Genomic DNA, 18,307 nt, shown 5'->3' on the forward strand with positions numbered 1-18,307 from the left:
TCACCTAGACAGGGATGCCCACCCATTCAGTGGTAATTAGGATGTTTTTCCAGACCCCTCTTTTTCATTAAAGCACTGCATCCGCAAATCCAGTGTCCAGCTGACCTTTTGGCTTTTTATTGTTGTTATTATTATTACTTCATCTGGCCTCCAAACTGAGCTATGATTTGGAGAGCCTTCAATATTTTCCTTTCCAGAATTTTTTCTTAGCTGATAAGCCCACTAAAAAGGAGATAGAGAAGGGCTAATGACAGCAACAGGAGTAGAAATGTAATCTTAGGCCAATGCTTACCTTGAACATGTGGGATAAACTAGGATCTCCCAAATACAAAGGCAAACAAAGGATTTGAGTGTATTAATCTTTCTGTCAGGCCTGCATTTATATTCCTTTTAGAATTTTGACCTGCCACACTTTCTCTTATTTCATTATGCTGTTTCTTTAAGTATAGTCAATGGGAGGGGGGAATAGAGAGGAGTGAGATTGTGGAATGTATTGTTTTCATTTTGAGATCTTGCCCCTGTCATGGTCGGACCACTACCTACTGAGGCTTGACTTTTGGAGACCAAACCCCCACTGTAGGGAGGAGGAACCGATTAGGTGGTTCCACCCCAGGCGCCTTATGGACCCTTTGGGCTTTCAGACGGAGCTTGGTGTTGTTCCTGATACCCTTGCCTGCAGTCCGGCAGAGTCTCTGGTTGCTGCCTGGAATTCAGCAGCGGCAGGGGCTCTTAACCGGATTGCGCCTTTACGGCCGATCCGAGGCAGTGGATCCAGGAGGGCTCCTTGGTTTACTGAGGAACTCTGGGAGATGAAGCGCCGAAAGAGACGCCTAGAGCAACGATGGAGATCCAGTAAGTCCGAGTTAGACCAAGTGCTTTTAACATCCAGCATCAGAGCCTACCTTCGGGCAATTAGGACGACAAAAAGAACACACATTGCCTCTCTGATAGCTTCCGCTGAGTCGCGCCCAGCCGCCTTGTTCAGGATAACCCGTTCCCTCCTAAACAGGAGAGATACGGGCGATCCTTTGCAAGGCAGAGCTGAGGAGTACGTCCAATTCCTCGCAGATAAAGTTGCTCGGCTTCGGACGGACCTGGACTCCAATTGTGCAGAGCCAGCCAAGGCACCAGGGGATAATCTGGATGGACATCACTGGATTGATTTTCAAGCTGTTACCCCTGAGGAAGTGGACAAGGCCATGGGAGCTGTAAGTGCCTCCACATGTGTACTGGACCCGTGCCCCTCCTGGCTAGTTGCTAACAGCAGGGAGGTGACACGGGGCTGGATCCAGGTGGTTGTTACCGCCTCCCTTCGGGAGGGGTTCTTTCCCCCCGCTTTAAAGATGGCGGTGGTGAGACCCCTTCTAAAGAAGCCATCTTTGGATCCAGCCGTTTTAAACAACTACCGTCCAGTCTCCAACCTCCCCTTCGTGGGGAAGGTTGTTGAGAAAGTGGTGGCCTTTCAGCTCCGGCAGTCCTTGGAGGAAACCGATTATCTAGATCCCTTTCAGTCGGGATTTAGGCCTGGCTACAGCACGGAAACTGCTTTGGTCGCGCTGACCGATGATCTCTGGAGAGCCAGGGATGGAGGTCATGCCTCCGTCCTAGTGCTCCTTGACCTCTCAGCGTCCTTCAATACCATCAACCATGGTATCCTTCTGCGACGACTGCGGGAGGTGGGGGTGGGAGGCACTGTCCTACAGTGGTTCTCCTCTTACCTCTCGGACAGGTCGCAGTCGGTGTTGGTCGGAGGGCAGAGATCGACCCCCAGGCCCCTGAATTATGGGGTGCCGCAGGGTTCGGTCCTGTCCCCCCTCCTGTTTAATATTTACATGAAGCCGCTGGGTGAGATCATTCGACGGCACGGGATAAAATACCATCAGTATGCGGATGATACACAGTTGTATCTGTCCGCCCCGTGCCAACTCAGTGAAGCGGTTGACGTGATGTGTCAGTGCCTCGAGGCTGTTAGGGTCTGGATGGGGGATAACAAGCTTGCACTCAATCCGGATAAGACCGAGTGGCTGGTGTGTTTCCCTCCCACTAATTGGCCAAGTTTTCCATCTCTCAGGCTGGGGGGTCAAACAGTACGCCCCTCAGACAGGGTTCGCAATTTGGGAGTCCTCCTGGACCCACAGCTGACTTTCGAACACCACTTGTCGGCTGTGACCAGGGGGGCATTTGCCCAGGTTCACCTGGTGCACCAGTTGCGTCCCTACCTGAACCGGGAGGCCCTCACAACAGTCACTCGTGCCCTTGTGACCTCTAGACTGGACTACTGCAACGTGCTCTACATGGGGCAGCCCTTGAAGAGTATTTGGAGACTTCAGCTTGTCCAGAATGCAGCCGCGCGAGCGATTGTGGGTGTACCTCGGTTCACCCACGTAACACCTATCCTCTGCGAGCTGCACTGGCTGCCAATTGGTCTTCGGATACACTTCAAGGTGCTAGTCGTCACTTATAAAGCCCTTCATGGTATTGGACCTGGGTACTTGAGAGACCGCCTGCTGCCAATTACCTCCAATAGACCGATCAGATCCCACAGATTAGGCCTCCTCCGAATTCCATCCGCCGGCCAATGCCGACTGGCGACTACCCAGAGGAGGGCCTTCTCTGTGGCTGCTCCGACCCTCTGGAACGAGCTCCCTGTGGAGATTCGAACCCTCACCACCCTCCAGGCCTTCCGCAAAGCCCTTAAAACCTGGCTGTTCCAACAGGCCTGGGGCTAAAGAGTTTTTGCCCCCCTTCTCGAATGGTATGGTTGTTGTGTGTTTTTAAATTTTGTATTGTTATGCTTCGTCTTTTTATCCCCCTGTTTGTATCCCCTTCCCTGATTGAATTGTGAGCCGCCCTGAGTCCCCTTCGGGAAGGGCGGCATATAAATGTAATAAATCAAATCAAATCAATCAATCATTTTTTACTAGAAGCCAAGGTCATCCTTTGTCTCCGGACTTTCACACCTGGCCGGAAGTAGCTGAGCGTGGATGCCAGCGTGGAAGAAGAAGATTGGACCATGTGATGGATTGTGGGTGTGGGGACAAGTTCATGAACATTTTGGGTGGAATTCTGATGTCATTTCCAGTATTGGGATTAACACAGATGTGCCTAAGATGTTTGTCTTATTAAATTGGAACAAAAAGGATCATTTTGCCTTGGACTCTGATTTAATTCTGCATGATACTTGGAACGCTGACATTTTCTACAGAAGGTTGATTTAAGAAACATATTTGCACCTCATGTATGTATTTATGTATGTATATGTATATGTGTTTGTTTAATTACCGTATTTTTTGGACTATAAGATGCACCGGAGTATAAGACGCACCAATATTTTGAAGAGATAATTTTTTTAAAAAGTTTTTGCACTCTGTAGGCCTCTCAAACCTTCTGCACCCCCCTCCCCCCCCCCGTTTTTGTGAAAAGCAGGGCATGCACAGAGTTTGAGAGGCCTGCAAAGTGCTCCTGGGGGCTGAGGGGGCAAAAATGAGCAAACAATGGCTCATTTTTCATTCATTTTTACCTTCTCCAGCCCCCAGGAGCACTTTGCAAGCTACCCAAGCCCTCTGCTTTTTTCTGAAAAACGGGATGTGCGGGGGCAGAGTTTCAGGAAATACAGCCAAAAATGCTGTATTCAGTGTATAACACGCACCCAGATTTTCGCCTTCCTTTTTTTGGTGAAAAAGGTGCTTCTTATACTCAAAAAAATATGGTAAAATGAATTATTTTTTGTTAGGATGGAACTGAGCTTTCACAATATATATTTTTTCCTAAAGCCACCAGTATTTATTTGACCCAAAATAAACTTAGTTACTATTTTCCTCTAAAGTAGGAGTATCAAACTCAATTTCATTGAGGACCACATCAGGGTTGTGTTTGACCTCCGGTGGCCAGGGTGGGCATGGCCAGCTTGGCATCATTCGTGTCAGGGGCACCTGTGGTGGCCTGAGTGTTCTGCCAGTGAAAACGGGCTCCCGAGCTCCATTTTCAGCTGCAACGGGGTGCTGTAACCCTCTGCTAGCAAAAACAGAGCTTGGGAGGGCCAATCCTTTGCTGTTTCTGGTGTGGCCCCACAGGCCAGATCTAAGCACCCTGTGGGCCGGATCCATCCCACAAGCCTTCAGTTTGACACCCCTGCCCTAAACTAGGATAGATCTTATGTTCTCAAATAATGCCTGAACTCAGACTCTTTTGGCAGATTCACCAATATGCCGCATCACATTCAAAGGCTTTCAGGGACCTTTAATGATGACAACCTGAGGGCATGCATTAAGTGAACGTTTTCTTACCACCGCCATAATCTCTGTCAATGTGCATGCTGGTTGAGGCAGATGAAGAGGCTGGTTCCTCTGAAGCCACCAGCTGAGGACTGTCTTCCTAGTTTAGCAAAAATGCAGAAGAGAGGTCAGTTGCAGAACTGCAGGACAGGTTCCATTTCTTTTTGCCCTGGTGGAGATATTCCATTTTTGGAAGGGCTAAGGCGTACTTTTCATTTCCAGAACAAAACAAGCAGATTGTCATCCCTTTCTACAGGCAAGTCCAAGAAGGCAAGGTTAGTAATCTGCTTGGGATCTCTCTAACTCTCATATCCCAGGTTTCACACAGAACGTATTATTCCATCAAAATACTTTCGAACAAAAATCTTGCCTTCTTCATCTATCAAGTGTGGAGACTCATGGAGGTGACCTTGAGGAAGCCATCCAGAAGCCATTAGGACTATATCATAGAACTTACCACAGGGTTCTTAGGAGGCCCTGAATTAGGGATCTGCCTGTTTATCATCCCTTCAAAAGAAATCCAGATACTAAAGAATTCGACATAGACTGAGTGAACAGTGTTTTCCATAAAAGTGTAATCTTGTGGATTGGTCATTCCACAAAGAAAGGGTTAAGGTAAAGATAAAGGTAAAGGTAGAGGTTCCCCTTGCAGATATGTGCTAGTTGTTCCCGACTCTAGGGGGCAGTGCTCATCTCCATTTCAAAGCCGAAGGGCCAGCGCTGTCCAAAGACGTCTCCGTGGTCATGTGGCTGGCATGACGCAATGCCAAAGGCGCATGGAACGCTGTTACCTTCCCACCAAAGTGGTCCCTATTTTTCTACTTGCATTTTTACATGCTTTCGAACTGCTAGGTTGGCAGAAGCTGGGACAAGTAACAGGAACTCACTCCATTATGCAGTGCTAGGGATTTGAACCACTGAACTGCCAATCTTTCTGATAGACAAGCTCAGTGTCTTAGCCACTGAGCCACCACATCCCTATAAAGAAAGGGTTAGCTCCCATCAATCCCAAGAAAATAAAGAGAAGCAAATTCAGAAACTAACAGTAAAAGAATTGAAATAGGTGTTGTATGTAAGTTCTCCATTCAGAGAAAATACATTCCTTTATTAGATTCACTTCCTGCATCTGTCTGATCCATAATTCACTTCTGATTATGACTATGGATTATGGAGCCAGAAGAATATGTGATTAGAAACAAGGGTGGCTTTAGCAATACTAATACAGTAAAGTTCCAGTTTTTGAAAATTTAACAGCTTTGAGTACTTTTTACCCTGGTAAAAAAAATGAGAACATTGAAATAACAATAACAACAACAACACCCTGGAGTTAACAGTTGTCAATAAAAAAGACAAAAGAAGTCTGGATAGTGGATGTGGCAGTGCCTGGAGACAGCAGAAAAGAAGAGAAAGAACTAGAGAAGATAACAAAATGCAAAGGCCTACAAATAGAAATAGAGCGACTATGGCAAAGGCAAGCAAGGGTAGTACCAATAGTAATAGGCACCTTGGGTGGAGTCCCAAAACAATTGGAGCACCACTTGAATGCCATGGGCATTGACAAATTTGCCATCAGTCAATTGCAGAAGGCAGCTTTACTTGGAACTGCTTCCAATCTGCAACAATATCTGTAACACCATCAAACATCCAGATCTGCTTATCCCAGGTCCTTGGCATGTAAAGGACTCAATAGGTAGACAAAAATGCCAAGCCCTAACCCTAACCCCAGTTGTTTTTTGCTTCTGTGCATGCACAGAACAATTTTAGTTGTACGCACGCGCACACATTGTGCATCAAGCGTCCGTGCGTGCATGGCACACCCCTGAGCAAACTGGCAGTAGTCTCTGCCAGAACCCACCCCTCTGTAGCATCTTATGCTACTTTTAGAGTCAATTCTGAATTATTTGATAGAATAGATTTAAAAGGATGTTGTATCATGAGGAGTCCCATCCTGGCTCAAACACCCTCCCTCTTCAGTAAGGAGAAAATGAGTATGACATGTGGATATAATAAATATGAAGAAAGGGATTTTTAACTGCAGAATATTCTGGAGCTCTCAAGGGAAATCATCAGAATCTTATTCACAGGCCACATGGCCTTTATGTGTCTTTATTTCATAGTTCTACCTAGCCAAGCATAGAAAGTCCTCAGAGTTAGATGCAATCAGTCTAAGATTCTCAGAGTTTGTTTCAAGAAAAATATCAAAAACTTCTGTAGGAGAGACCAGGCTTAGCCTGAAGGAGGGGTCAAACGCATCATTAGTCTTGAGTTCTTTTGCACCTTCAAGAGTCCAGCACAGTTAATTCCAGGGGTGGGATTCAGAAGGCTTGGACTGGTTCAGGTTTACCGGATGCTAATTTGACATCTAGTTCGTTGAACTGGTAGTTGCAAGGACTGGCTAGCCCTGCCCACCCTGCTCTGCCAGCCCCAGGAGTTTCCATGCGGTCCATTTTGGATGCCAGGTAAGTGCAGGGCCCACCACACAGAGGCTCTGGGAGGGCAAAAGATGGCCCTCCCGGAAGTTCTGAAAGTCAGGAAATGGGCTCATTTCTGGCCTCCGGAGCCCAGGGGGTGTCATTTTTGCCCTTCCAGAGGCTCGAGGAAAGCTTCCAAAGCACGGGGAGGGTGAAAACGCCCTTTCCCCCACCCGCTGTGGTGCAGGAGGCCAAGTAGGCCATGCCCATCATCACCACGCCCACCCAGCAACCAGGCAGAGAACTAATTGCTAAAATTTTTGAATCCTACCCCTAGTTAATTCCATTAACTCTTATCTACTGCTCATTTGCCTTGACCGTGAATAGTTCAGATTCTGGTAGAAAACTAACATAAAATAAATCTGTACTCTTGACTCCCAATTTCTCGCATGGCTTCCACTTTTTAAGTCAAGAGACATGGGCTTGATCGTTGATGCCCCCTCCAAAATTTCAATCACTTAAGAACCATTTCCCTTTCAGCAGTTATAAATCTACTTGGGTGTTTTCATGTAGTTGTCCACCATTTGAACGAAGTCTACAAAACAAGTACAGGCAAATAACCTCACAGTTCATGCAAAATGCAGAACGTTTTTGTTTTCCTTGGCACAGTCCTAAAGTTACCATGGGACATACAGTGGATTTTCTTCTCAAGCCCTAAGTTCAAGAAGAATATTTGCAGCGTCATGGGGAAGAGTTTGGAGAGGAGCAAAGAAGGAGGGTTTATCCAAAGGGAACATTCAATCTGCAGCCCTCGTAATCTAAACTCATTTATCTTTGCTGTCATGAACAGCAAATTTTATCACAATAGAATTTTTATTATACAATGTGTGTTTCCCACAAAACCCTGTAGATATATTTTTATAAGCTTAGTGAGCCAATACATATCATTTATTGTCTCCACTGAGATATTTCCTCAATGATCTTCAGTTGGTTCTTTCCTATTCAATTAAGGCAGGAAAAAAATCTTTCTTGGAAAACAATTTTCCACATTTATCTTGCTGTTCTGTCAGCCAGAAAGGCTGATAATCATCTCTTCCAGTTTTGCACATCCTTTCGCCCTTCTCTAAAATTCACAAAACATTCCTTAGGCATCCCATAATATCTTAAGAGGCTGAAAACATTTCAGTCTTCAAAAGCATTTCAATATTCAATATTCAGAACAAAATGAAAACCCATCTATGGTCAAGCTAGAAACTCATGAATTAGGCAGCTTAGTCAAGTACATGATTTATACAACACACAAATACACACCCCAAAAAGGGGACCATCAATTTGGCACCCAGAGATAGTCAAACCACGATACAACCTTGCCCAATTGCACAAAAGTCAACCCATCTACCTTTTCCAGACTGTTATGACAGCATTTGCATTCATCATGTCTTATATTTATCTAAAACTATATTTCTGATATTTTTGACTCAGTACAATCTGAAAAAAAAAGCTTTTGCTTATTTGTCTATTAGTTTTACAGATTCCTCTATTATTCAGCATGAGACATGTGTAACAAACCAGCATTTTGGCTTACAGATTTTTGATTTGCCCAATTTTAGCTTTTTTAACTAGAAGAAACTCAACTAAAGGTTTAAGGTCTCTGTCTGCTTCCTACCAGTAATTACTTACTTTCTTCTACAAGTGCTTTTATGTCACTTTAGGAGAGGGGAATGAGCAGCTTAGAAAAGTGATCTATGAGAGGAGGAGAGAATGAAAGGAAGATGGGGAAAAGAAGAGGTGAGGAGAGGAGGATGGAAGGGAGAGGAAGAGAAGGAGAAAGGGTAGGAAGGGGAAGAGGAAGAGTAGGAGAAAGGGAAGGGAAGAAGGAAGGGGAAGGAGTGGAGGAAGGAAGAAAGTAGAGAAGGGTGGGAGAGAGAAAAGAAAGGGAAAACAAGGTGGTATTACAACAGGCAGAAGGGATGGTAAATAAAGCAACCCAAACTCTATATCATAACCTATTAAATAAAATAATAAATGTATAAGAATGATAAATGTAAAGAAGAAAAACAATTATGTGAATGCATAGTTAAAATGATATGCAAGAGAACAAAAAATAAAATAAAATTCTGGAGAAAAAAGAAAAGTGATCTATAATACATTACACAGTACATACAATATGACGTTAGCAAATAATATCATAAAATCATAAAACCCCAATAACTATAGCAGCATGACTGTGCCACATACATGAGTGGTATGCACAGCTGGCTGGGGAATTCTGGGAGTTGAAGTCCACACTTCAGAAAGACTGACGAACATCATCGTCATTTGTGTCCCGCTATCTTGGACAGAATCCCAGCCCAGGAAGATCATTCCCTCTTTCGTTCCTCTTATTAGCTGAAAGAAGATGCTGATACCATCTTAGGCCAAGCATCTTTGGGCTTCTGATGGACTTACCTCAGTGAGCCTTTGCAGGTGCTCAGCAGCATCATTTGATGAAATGAATGCACTTTGATCTGTCCTGCAAAATGGGATGTGGAGAAACAGAATCACAGACCCTTCAGCTCCCCAGCATCACTGGAGTGAAACACCATCAAATGAACCTATTTCTGGATTTTTGCATTAACTCATTAAAAGCAGAAGTAGGAGACAGAGGGATCTATACAAAACAATCTCAATAAAGTTTATAGAAATGTGTTCACTGTAATTATACTGTATGTTATTAGTCTAATCTTAACAAAGCTCTTACTCTATAGTAATGTCATATAGGAACTTAAGAATGAGGTAGGGAGATGTTTCCCTTAATTAAAAGCAGTAGGCCAATACTTTCCAAAAGAAATGCAAGGTTTGTGAACATCAATGTTTCAGTGAACACCAAATGAAAACTAAAAACTGCACTTTGGATTAGACGCCTCCACCAGCTAAAATTTGACCACCCGATCTGCTTTGTGATTTCTTAATCCTCATTATCTATCATGAATTAGAGTCCATGCTTCTTTCTTTTCCAGCTTTCATATTTTTGTGTGAAAACCTACCAAGAACTTCACCTCATCTGATCTCTATTTCTTTCTATCTATATCTATCTATCTATCTATCTATCTATCTATCTATCTATCTATCTATCTATCATCTATCTATCTATCTATACCTACCTACCTACCTACCTACTTACCTACCTACCTGTTGTGGCCCAGCAGGAGCTGTTGGAGCTGCCACCAGACTCCGACAGTGAGGGGCCCTATGAGTCGGCTCTGGAGGATGTGCAGGACCCTGGATAGGGTTCCAACTCTGAGCAGGGCGCATAGAGGCTGGTTGGCCACCAGGAGGCACCTGAGCCTTGGAGCAGTGGGGAGGAGACAAGGGAGTTGGTCCTGGATGCCCAGCAATGGAGGGCTAATAGGCGTAAAGAACAGTTAGGTAGTTACAGGAGATAATTGAACTCAGCTGGTGGTAATTAGGCTCCTCTCAAGACTATAAAAGGAATGACATTCCACACGCTCGTTGCAGGAATCAATGTATTTACTAGAGCTGGAGAACTCTCGTGGCTATCTTGGCAGGCTGGATTGCTGCCAAGGTTAGTCTGTGCTGGATTGCTGCCAACGTCTAGTCTGTGTGTTAGATAGATGATAGATGATAGATAATAGCTAGATAATGATAGATGATAGCTAATGATAGATGATAGATAGATGATAGATGATATGATAGATAGATAGATAGATAGATAGATAGATAGATAGATAGATAGATAGATAGATGATAGATAGATAAAGATAAATAGATGAATGATAGATATATGATAGATTAAATATAGATAGATAGATAGATAGATAGATAGATAGATAGATAATAGATAGATAGATAGATCAGATAGATTGGTAGATAGGTAATGATAGATAGATGATAGATGATAGATGATAGATGATAGATAGATTAGATTAGATAGATAGATAGATAGATAGATAGATAGATAGATAGATAGATAGATAGGTGTTCTGACCCCCCCTACACCAAAGCAATCTGAGACAAAGATATCTATCATGTATATCTATTATACATCACCTATCATCTATTACATCTATTTATCATCAATCATCTATCATTATCATCTATCTATCATTTATCATCAATCATCTATCATTAGCTAGCTAGCTAGCTAGCTATCTGTCAGCCTCGGCTTCGCTTGCTTGCTTTTGGCTGTTATGGAAACGGGGAGGGGGGCATGGTATTTGGGTGGGGAATAATTGGGACAGGAGTGATAGTTAAAAAGGGAGTTTAGTTCTCACCATCTTCTGCGCATGCTGATGGCCACTGTTTGGATCTGGTCAAGGCCAACCGTCCTGCATACCAACCTGATGATGCTACTTGGAGATGCAACCCACATGACAACTAAAGGATTTGCAGATTGGGCAATGGGATAGGGGTTGTTGGGGGGAGGGGGCTGGGCAAATGTTTGATATGTATGATTTTGCGCATTTCTGCCTCAGACTTTGCTTTACTTTGCTGCTATCTTTTCATAACCAGTAAAAGTTCTTTTAATTCCACAAACATTGGAGTGAGAGGTTTCTTTCTTGGTTGCTGAAGGAGGCGTGCTTGACTATCTATCTATCTATCTATCTATCTATCTATCTATCTATCTATCTATCTATCTATCTATCTATCTATCTATCTCCCCCACCCTTTCCTGTTTTCTCAGTTTTACCTGGGCACCAGATGAGATGATGTTCTTGGTAGGTTTCCACACAGAAATATGACATTGGAAAGAATTCTGGAAACTGGCCCTGTTTCTTGTCTCCAGAAGCCACCCGGACTCATTTACGCCAAAAGGAATACCTGGGTTGAAACTTGAGAGCTGTTTCCTGGTATCTGAGTGTGACATTCTCAGCATATTCAGTCGCTGATGTCGTTGTTTTCTTCTGGCACTCTGAGAGCCAAGACCCTGCATTTCCCATCTCCTGTTGAAAGAAGAAGGAGCAAAATAAAACTATAGGGTTGGAATTGGGAGCCAGACTGAGGTTGACCATCTATTTTAGGAGAGGGGGTGAAATGAAATGGGGAGGGGTAGGAAAAGAAAGAAGAGAGAAGTCAAAAATTCATCTTCTGCTGCTTAGGGCAGGAAGTCCTACACTTACAACAATTGGTTTAGTGACTGTTCAAAGCTCTAACGGCACTGAAAAAAGTGACATGACTGTTTTTCACCCAAACATTGCAGCGCCCCTATAGTCAAATGATCAAAATTCAGGCACTTGGCAACTGACTCATATTTATGACGGTTACAGTGTCCTTGGGTCATGTGATCACCTTTTGTGACCTTCTGACATGTAGGGTCAATGCGGAAGCGATTCACTGAACAATGGCGTTACTCATTTAACAACTGTGGTGATCCCTTAACAACCACGGCAAGAAAAATTGCAAAATGGGGCAAAACTCACTTAACAACCATCTTGCTTAGCAGCAGAAATTTTGGGCTCAATTGCAGTTGTAAGTCGAGGACTACCTGTACAAATATGAAGATGACAACATGGTGATGGGATGTGTGGGACCCTGTCAGTGCATTCTTGCATACAACGCAAGGGCTCTCTTTGTTCCTCAACAAGCTCCTCAGAACCTTTGCAGACATTAGGTAGAAGATTGTTTCCCCAAATTTGCTCAGGTCTTTTTTTGAAGCCGTCCACATTATTCATCCCATCAATCAAAAAAACCTGAGGGATGCAGAACATCCATGATGCTGGCATTCAGCAATGGGAATTGCTTGTTTTTTTCCCTCCTCTGTCTAACTTAAGATATTTCGGTTCGCCTTGCCTACACACTTGCAAATATCTCTTCATGGCCATATGGGTGTCATTTTTTTTTTTTTACATGAAGCCTGAGACTTTGAAGAAAGTATATGCTTCTCTCAGTACTATATTCGGGGGGGTTTCGACAGTTTTTCCCCTCAGAATGCTGTGCTTTAGAAAGAGCTCTTTGATCCATCTGCCTAGAACAAGTGTGTCAAACTCAATTTCATTGAGGGCCGCATCAGGGCTGGGCGTGGCGGCCATGGAGCAGGGATGAAATCTAGCAGATTCTGACAGGTTATGGAGAAATTTTGAGTAGTTCAGAGAACCGGCAAATGCCACCTCTGGCTGGTCACAGAGTGGGGTGGGAATGGAGATTTTGCAGTATCCTTCCCCTGCCACACCCACCAGGCCATGCCCACCAAGCTACACCATGCCCACCAAGCCACGCCCACAAAACCAGCAGTAAAACAATTTGAATTTCACCACTGCCAGGGAGGCATGGCCAGGTTGATGTCCCTCATGTCAGGGGGACACTTGTGGTAGCCTAAGTCCTCTGCCAGCAAAAAAAGGCTCCCAGGTTCCATTTTCAGCCACCATGGCTCCTGCAGCCCTCTGCCAGTGAAAATGGAGCTCTGTTTCCACTGGCAGATGGCTGCCTGAGGCCGACACGAAAATGGAGTCTGGGAGGGCCGCATGTGGCCCTCTTGGTTTTCACTGGCAAAGGCACTGAGGGCTGGTTCTTCGCTGTTTCCAGGGCAACCCCGTGGGCCATCATCTATCCCCACAGGCTGGATCCAGCCTGCAGGCCATGAGTTTGACACCCCCCAAGCTAGAACATCTTAACATCAGTTTTAGTGCCAAGGTTGAACTGAAAGAAGTCGAATCCTCCCAGTACACAAGAGATTGTATCACGCACCACTGCAGCAAAACTCCCCATTCCTGACTTCTAGAGGGCTGCTTCTGATGATTGCAAAAATTTCAGAGATACTGATGGGAGGACAACTGCTGGAAAGTTCAGCTCAGCCCGTAACAGTTGGAAATGTCATTTTGTATTGCACAGTAGGGAAGGCTAAGGAAGATTAGCTGTCATCAGTCTCTCTCCTTCACTTGACTAACGAAAGACAACAAGCTCCTCAGAGGTGGGTTTCAAAAAAAATTTACTACCGGTTTGGTGGGCGTGCCTAGATGGGGGCATGTGACAGAGTGGGCATGGCCAACTTGACATCACTCACGCACACTCAGTCACATTTACCCCTCACCAAGCCATGCCCACCGAAACAGTGGTGAAAAGTTTTGACAGGGAATGGGGGAGGAGCTAAGGTAGCGCCTTCAAATTACCCAATAAGAAAAAAAAAGTTTTTATCCTCCCCGGCCCCCAGGAACACTCTGCAGACTTCAGAGCTGGGGGAAGGCAAAAAGGACCCTTTTTGCAAAAATGGGTGGAAAATGGGCTGTTTTTGGCAAAAACAAAGGTATTTTTGCCTTCCCACAGCCCTGCTGAAGCCTGCAGAGTGCTTCTGGAGGTTGTGGGAAGGCAAAAATACCTCCATTTTTGCGAAAAATGGCCCATTTCTGGGAACTCTCTGGGACTGTCATGCGCACACCATTAAAAAGGGGGGGGATTACATTTTTTCAATGAAGAGTGTTCTGTGCATGTGCAGAAGAGAAAATAAAGATGGCAGTGCCCAGGACCGTGACCCGTCAAAAGCGCGAACGTCATAAGCGCGCCGACAACACCGCGGCGCTAAAACCGCGATGTCAAAAGCGCGCTGACAACAGCGCGCCGACAACAGCGCGCCGACAGAAGCACGATTTAATTTAAGGTAAGATTTACAGTTAGGTTTAGGATTAGGTTTAGGGTTAGGTTTAGGGTTAGGTTTAGGGTTAGGTTTAGGGTTAGGTTTAGGGTTAGGTTTAGGGTTGCGTTACAGCGCGCTTCTGTCGGCGTACTTTTGTCGGCGCGCTTTAGGGCTAATTAGTCGCTCATTTGTCACGCGGTTTTGTCACCGCGCTTTAGACACCGCAGTTTAGTCAGGCGCGCTTTTGTTGTGTGCGCATTTGTGGTGGAACCCCCAGGACTGAACCGGTACGGTCATGTGTCCGGCAGAGTTAATACCTATTCTCCCAAAACAGGCCGAAACGGGCCGAAATGGTAGGAACCCACCTCTGAAGCTCCTTGAATCATAACAGCAGTGATTCAACTTTAAAAAGCAAGAAAGGTTTAAAAACTACATATGGCCACATTAAGAGCAAACACTTGGTACAGAAAGAAATCAGCATCTCATGGCATCTTTTTTGCCAAGCTGGTTTTAGCAAACACACACACACACACACACACACAGAATCTCTGCTCAGGATCTTCCACCAAAAATGTCCACCCATATGCAAGTCAATGTCCAACCTGTCCAGGGACAAAATGTCTACAAAAGTCGTATAGTCTTAGTGTGTGTCTGTGTGTGTGTGTGTGTGTGTGTGTGTGTGTGTGTTTAATGTTCCCATCTCATCCCAATTGATCTGGAATACTTGAAGGTTACATTGTCTTTATTTTCAGGGTTTTTTTCAACCTTTTCAGCTGCATTTATTGCACAGTGCCCACTCCCCGCCCCTATGCCAGAGGACACCAGCCAATCTTTGAAATAAAAAATAAAATCCAATAAAAGACAATAAAATTGTCTTTTATTACTGACAAAATTGCAGCAAAGACCTGCAAGCAAATTACCTGATTTTCTTCACGGGTTTTCCCATTTTCTGTTTTTGGAATGGATGTGGGCTTTCTGGATTTTAAGTTCCCCATGCCCACTCTTAGAGTGCCATCGCAGGGGGTCAGCGTGTCTTGAAACACTGCCTGACTTTCCTCTAGGACTACAGATTTGTCTGGGTAGTTTTCCTTGTTTTCATCTCTGGGGGAGAAAAAAAAATCAATAAAAGCACATCTTAAAAAGCACTCTAAAGAATTTTAAGCCAGTAAAACAGGGAGCAAAATGGTAGTGCTCAAAGCAACACATCAATCACCAAGCTTATCTGAAAAATACGAATTTCCCTTTTCCTTTCTCCTAAGCAGATCTTCCCATCAAAATCACCAAACCACAATAGAATGTCTTTATATACCATCATTTTTACATATACGGTAAGAAATCCACCCCTTAATCCCAGACTTCAAGAATTAACTACTACAGCCCACAGATTCAAGTTTGCCAGATAAAAAAAATTCCCCAGGGTTTGCTGTTGTATGTATGTGGTTTTGGAAAACAGAATGATTTCACTCTCCAGCCTGGCGCTCAGCCTGAATGAGCTCATCCTTCCAACAGCACTATAGCACTTTGTTTTATCAACTTCCTCATGGTGCTTTACAACCCTCTTTGAGCAGTTTACAGAGTCAGCATATTGCCCTCAACAATCTGGGTCCTTGTTTTACCCACCTCAGAAGGATGGAAGGCTGAGTCAACCTTAAGCCAGTCAGGATCGAACTCCAAGCTATAGGCGGAGATAGCCTGCAATACTGCATTCTAACCACCAAGGCTCCACAGCTCCATGCCTTGGGAATGTCATCCCATTCCTGACCCCATTTGTCAGGTTCATCTCCCTTTGAACAAGATTTCAATCCATTTTGTGTTGGGGAATTGCTGAATGGATGGATGGATGGATGGATGGATGGTGGGTGGGTAGGTAAGTAGGTAGGTAGGTAGGTAGGTACGTAAAGAGAGAGAGAGAGACAGACAGACAGACAGACAGACAGACAGACAGACAGAGACAGACAGACAGACAGAGACAGACAATAGGTAGCTAGGTAGATTCTAAGATAGATAGATAGATAGATAGATAGATAGATAGATAGATAGATAGATAGATGGATGGATGGATGGATGGATGGATGGATGGATGGATGGATGGATGGATGGATGGATGGATGGATGGAGTGGATAGGTAGATAGGTAGGTAGGTAGGTAGGTAGATAGATAGATAGATAGATAGATAGATAGATAGATAGATAGATAGATAGATAGACAGATAATTGATAGACAGACAGACAGACAGACAGATGATAGGTAGGTAGATTCTAGATAGATAGGTAGATTCTAGATAGATAGGTAGGTAGGTAGGTAGGTAGGTAGGTAGGTAGGTAGGTAGATAGACAGACAGACAATAGGTAGGTAGATAGATAGATTCTAGATAGATAGATAGATAGATAGATAGATAGATAGATAGATAGATAGATAGACAGACAGACAGACAGACAGACAGACAGACAGCCAGCCGTAGGTAGGTAGGTAGGTAAGTAGGTAGGTAGGTAGGTAGGTAGGTAGAAAGGTAGGTAGGTAGGTAGGTAGGTAGGTAGGTAGGTAGGTAGGTAGGGTGAGTGAGTTTATGGATCAGAATTGTTCATGACTGCATCAAGTTCACAATTTCAGGAGAAAGAAGCTGATGTCGCAACGATACGGACATGCGATCTCGGAGCTCCAAGATCGCAGCAGATACTTTTACTGCTGGGTGGTCCAGATGGAACCGTCCTGAAGAGATGGTGACAGGGAAGAGTACATCTTGCTGATCTCAAGGACATCGCAAAGTCCCTGATTGATCCAAGAGAATCTCTTCTAGCCAGCGATAGAAGCGCAGCCCCAAGCTGCTGAAGTCAGGGCAGCTCCGCAACCAGAGGAAAGCAGAAAGAGAAAGTGTGTCCATCTGGTGAGGAAATTTTATTTTTACAAGAGACTACCCAAAAAAGATTAAAACCAAATCAAATTTGTAAAGAAAAGAAAATAAGTGGCGAATTTAAGCTATTTTGGACAGTGTGTTATCCTTTTTTAAATTGTCTTCTATGGATGAAAGTTTTGCAAACATTTCCTACTTTTTAAAGTGAAAGTATTGGCTTTTCTTCTACTACTTTTTTTTACCTATGGATTAAATCTTTTTTTTTAATTTTCACAATACTGGCTTGGATGGGGTTTTTTTTCTTTTTATTTTGTTCTATTTAAGAGCTTGTTTCTTTTAAGCTTGGAATATAAAGAGGATATAAAAGGAATATAAAGAGAGCAGTAACATCAGAGAGAAAAGAAGTTACACTGCCACTTGGAGGTTGGAGGCTGAGTTCTGGAAATATTTCTCTCTCTCTTTTCTTTGATCATTTTGACCTTGCACTTCAAAGATTTTAGCTTGCAAAGAGATAAGATGGGTTGTTCATGCAGGTGCCCTTTGGATGTCTCTTTGGCAGTGAGAGAGACGTGAAAAACAAAGCTTTGTTTTCCAACTAGAGGGACAGTGTTTATAAATTGGACAATGACACAATACCAAGAAGAAACCATAACATTACAACAGATTATGTTTGAAATTCAAAAATTATTAGAAACACCACAGAGAATTGAGAAGAAATTGGAAAATATAGATGGTAATATACAAAATTTGATGAAATTGAAGATAGCCAGCTAATGGAAAAAGTGGAGGTTAGAGTCTCAAAAACCCAAGGGAAAAATGAACAAAGAGGCAAGATAACTGTGGATATTGACAGTGATCTGTGCATGGTTGGAAATGGAAAGAATGGAACATGGAAAGGGAAGAGAGATGGAAAGGATCTCTACCCCAGATTTCAAAGTATAGAAGGAGAAAAAAGAGAAGTATTGATGGATTTAAGGAGAGGAACTTTGACAAAAGCACTACTGATAACCAAAGATAAGATGATTAAAGAAGCTGATGGAGGGTTTCAAGAATTTATAAGACATGCAACAAGCAACAAGGTGCGAAGAGAAGTCCACACAAAGTTGATTAAGAAAATAACCAGAAGATTAGTCCCACATAAGACAAAAGAAATAAGACTCTACTACTACTGGAAAGACACAGGTTGAGACATGAAAACTATTAA

General features: G+C 43.7%; 1 protein-coding gene across 1 annotated transcript in view; it reads right to left on the reverse strand.

Moving 5' to 3' along the window:
* FAM13C (family with sequence similarity 13 member C) overlaps nt 1–18,307 on the reverse strand; it is a 55,517-nt gene that overhangs the window by 29,337 nt on the left and 7,873 nt on the right. Inside the window, exons 2-5 of the mRNA XM_032232315.1 lie at nt 15,173–15,353; nt 11,507–11,628; nt 9,134–9,197; nt 4,287–4,374 (exon numbers count right to left, since the gene is read on the reverse strand). Of these exons, the coding sequence (XP_032088206.1) occupies nt 4,287–4,374; nt 9,134–9,197; nt 11,507–11,628; nt 15,173–15,353 (455 nt within the window). The remainder of the gene's footprint in view (nt 1–4,286; nt 4,375–9,133; nt 9,198–11,506; nt 11,629–15,172; nt 15,354–18,307) is intronic.

This window comes from Thamnophis elegans, chromosome 15 (genome assembly GCF_009769535.1).
Source record: "Thamnophis elegans isolate rThaEle1 chromosome 15, rThaEle1.pri, whole genome shotgun sequence".
Lineage (NCBI taxonomy): Eukaryota > Metazoa > Chordata > Lepidosauria > Squamata > Colubridae > Thamnophis > Thamnophis elegans.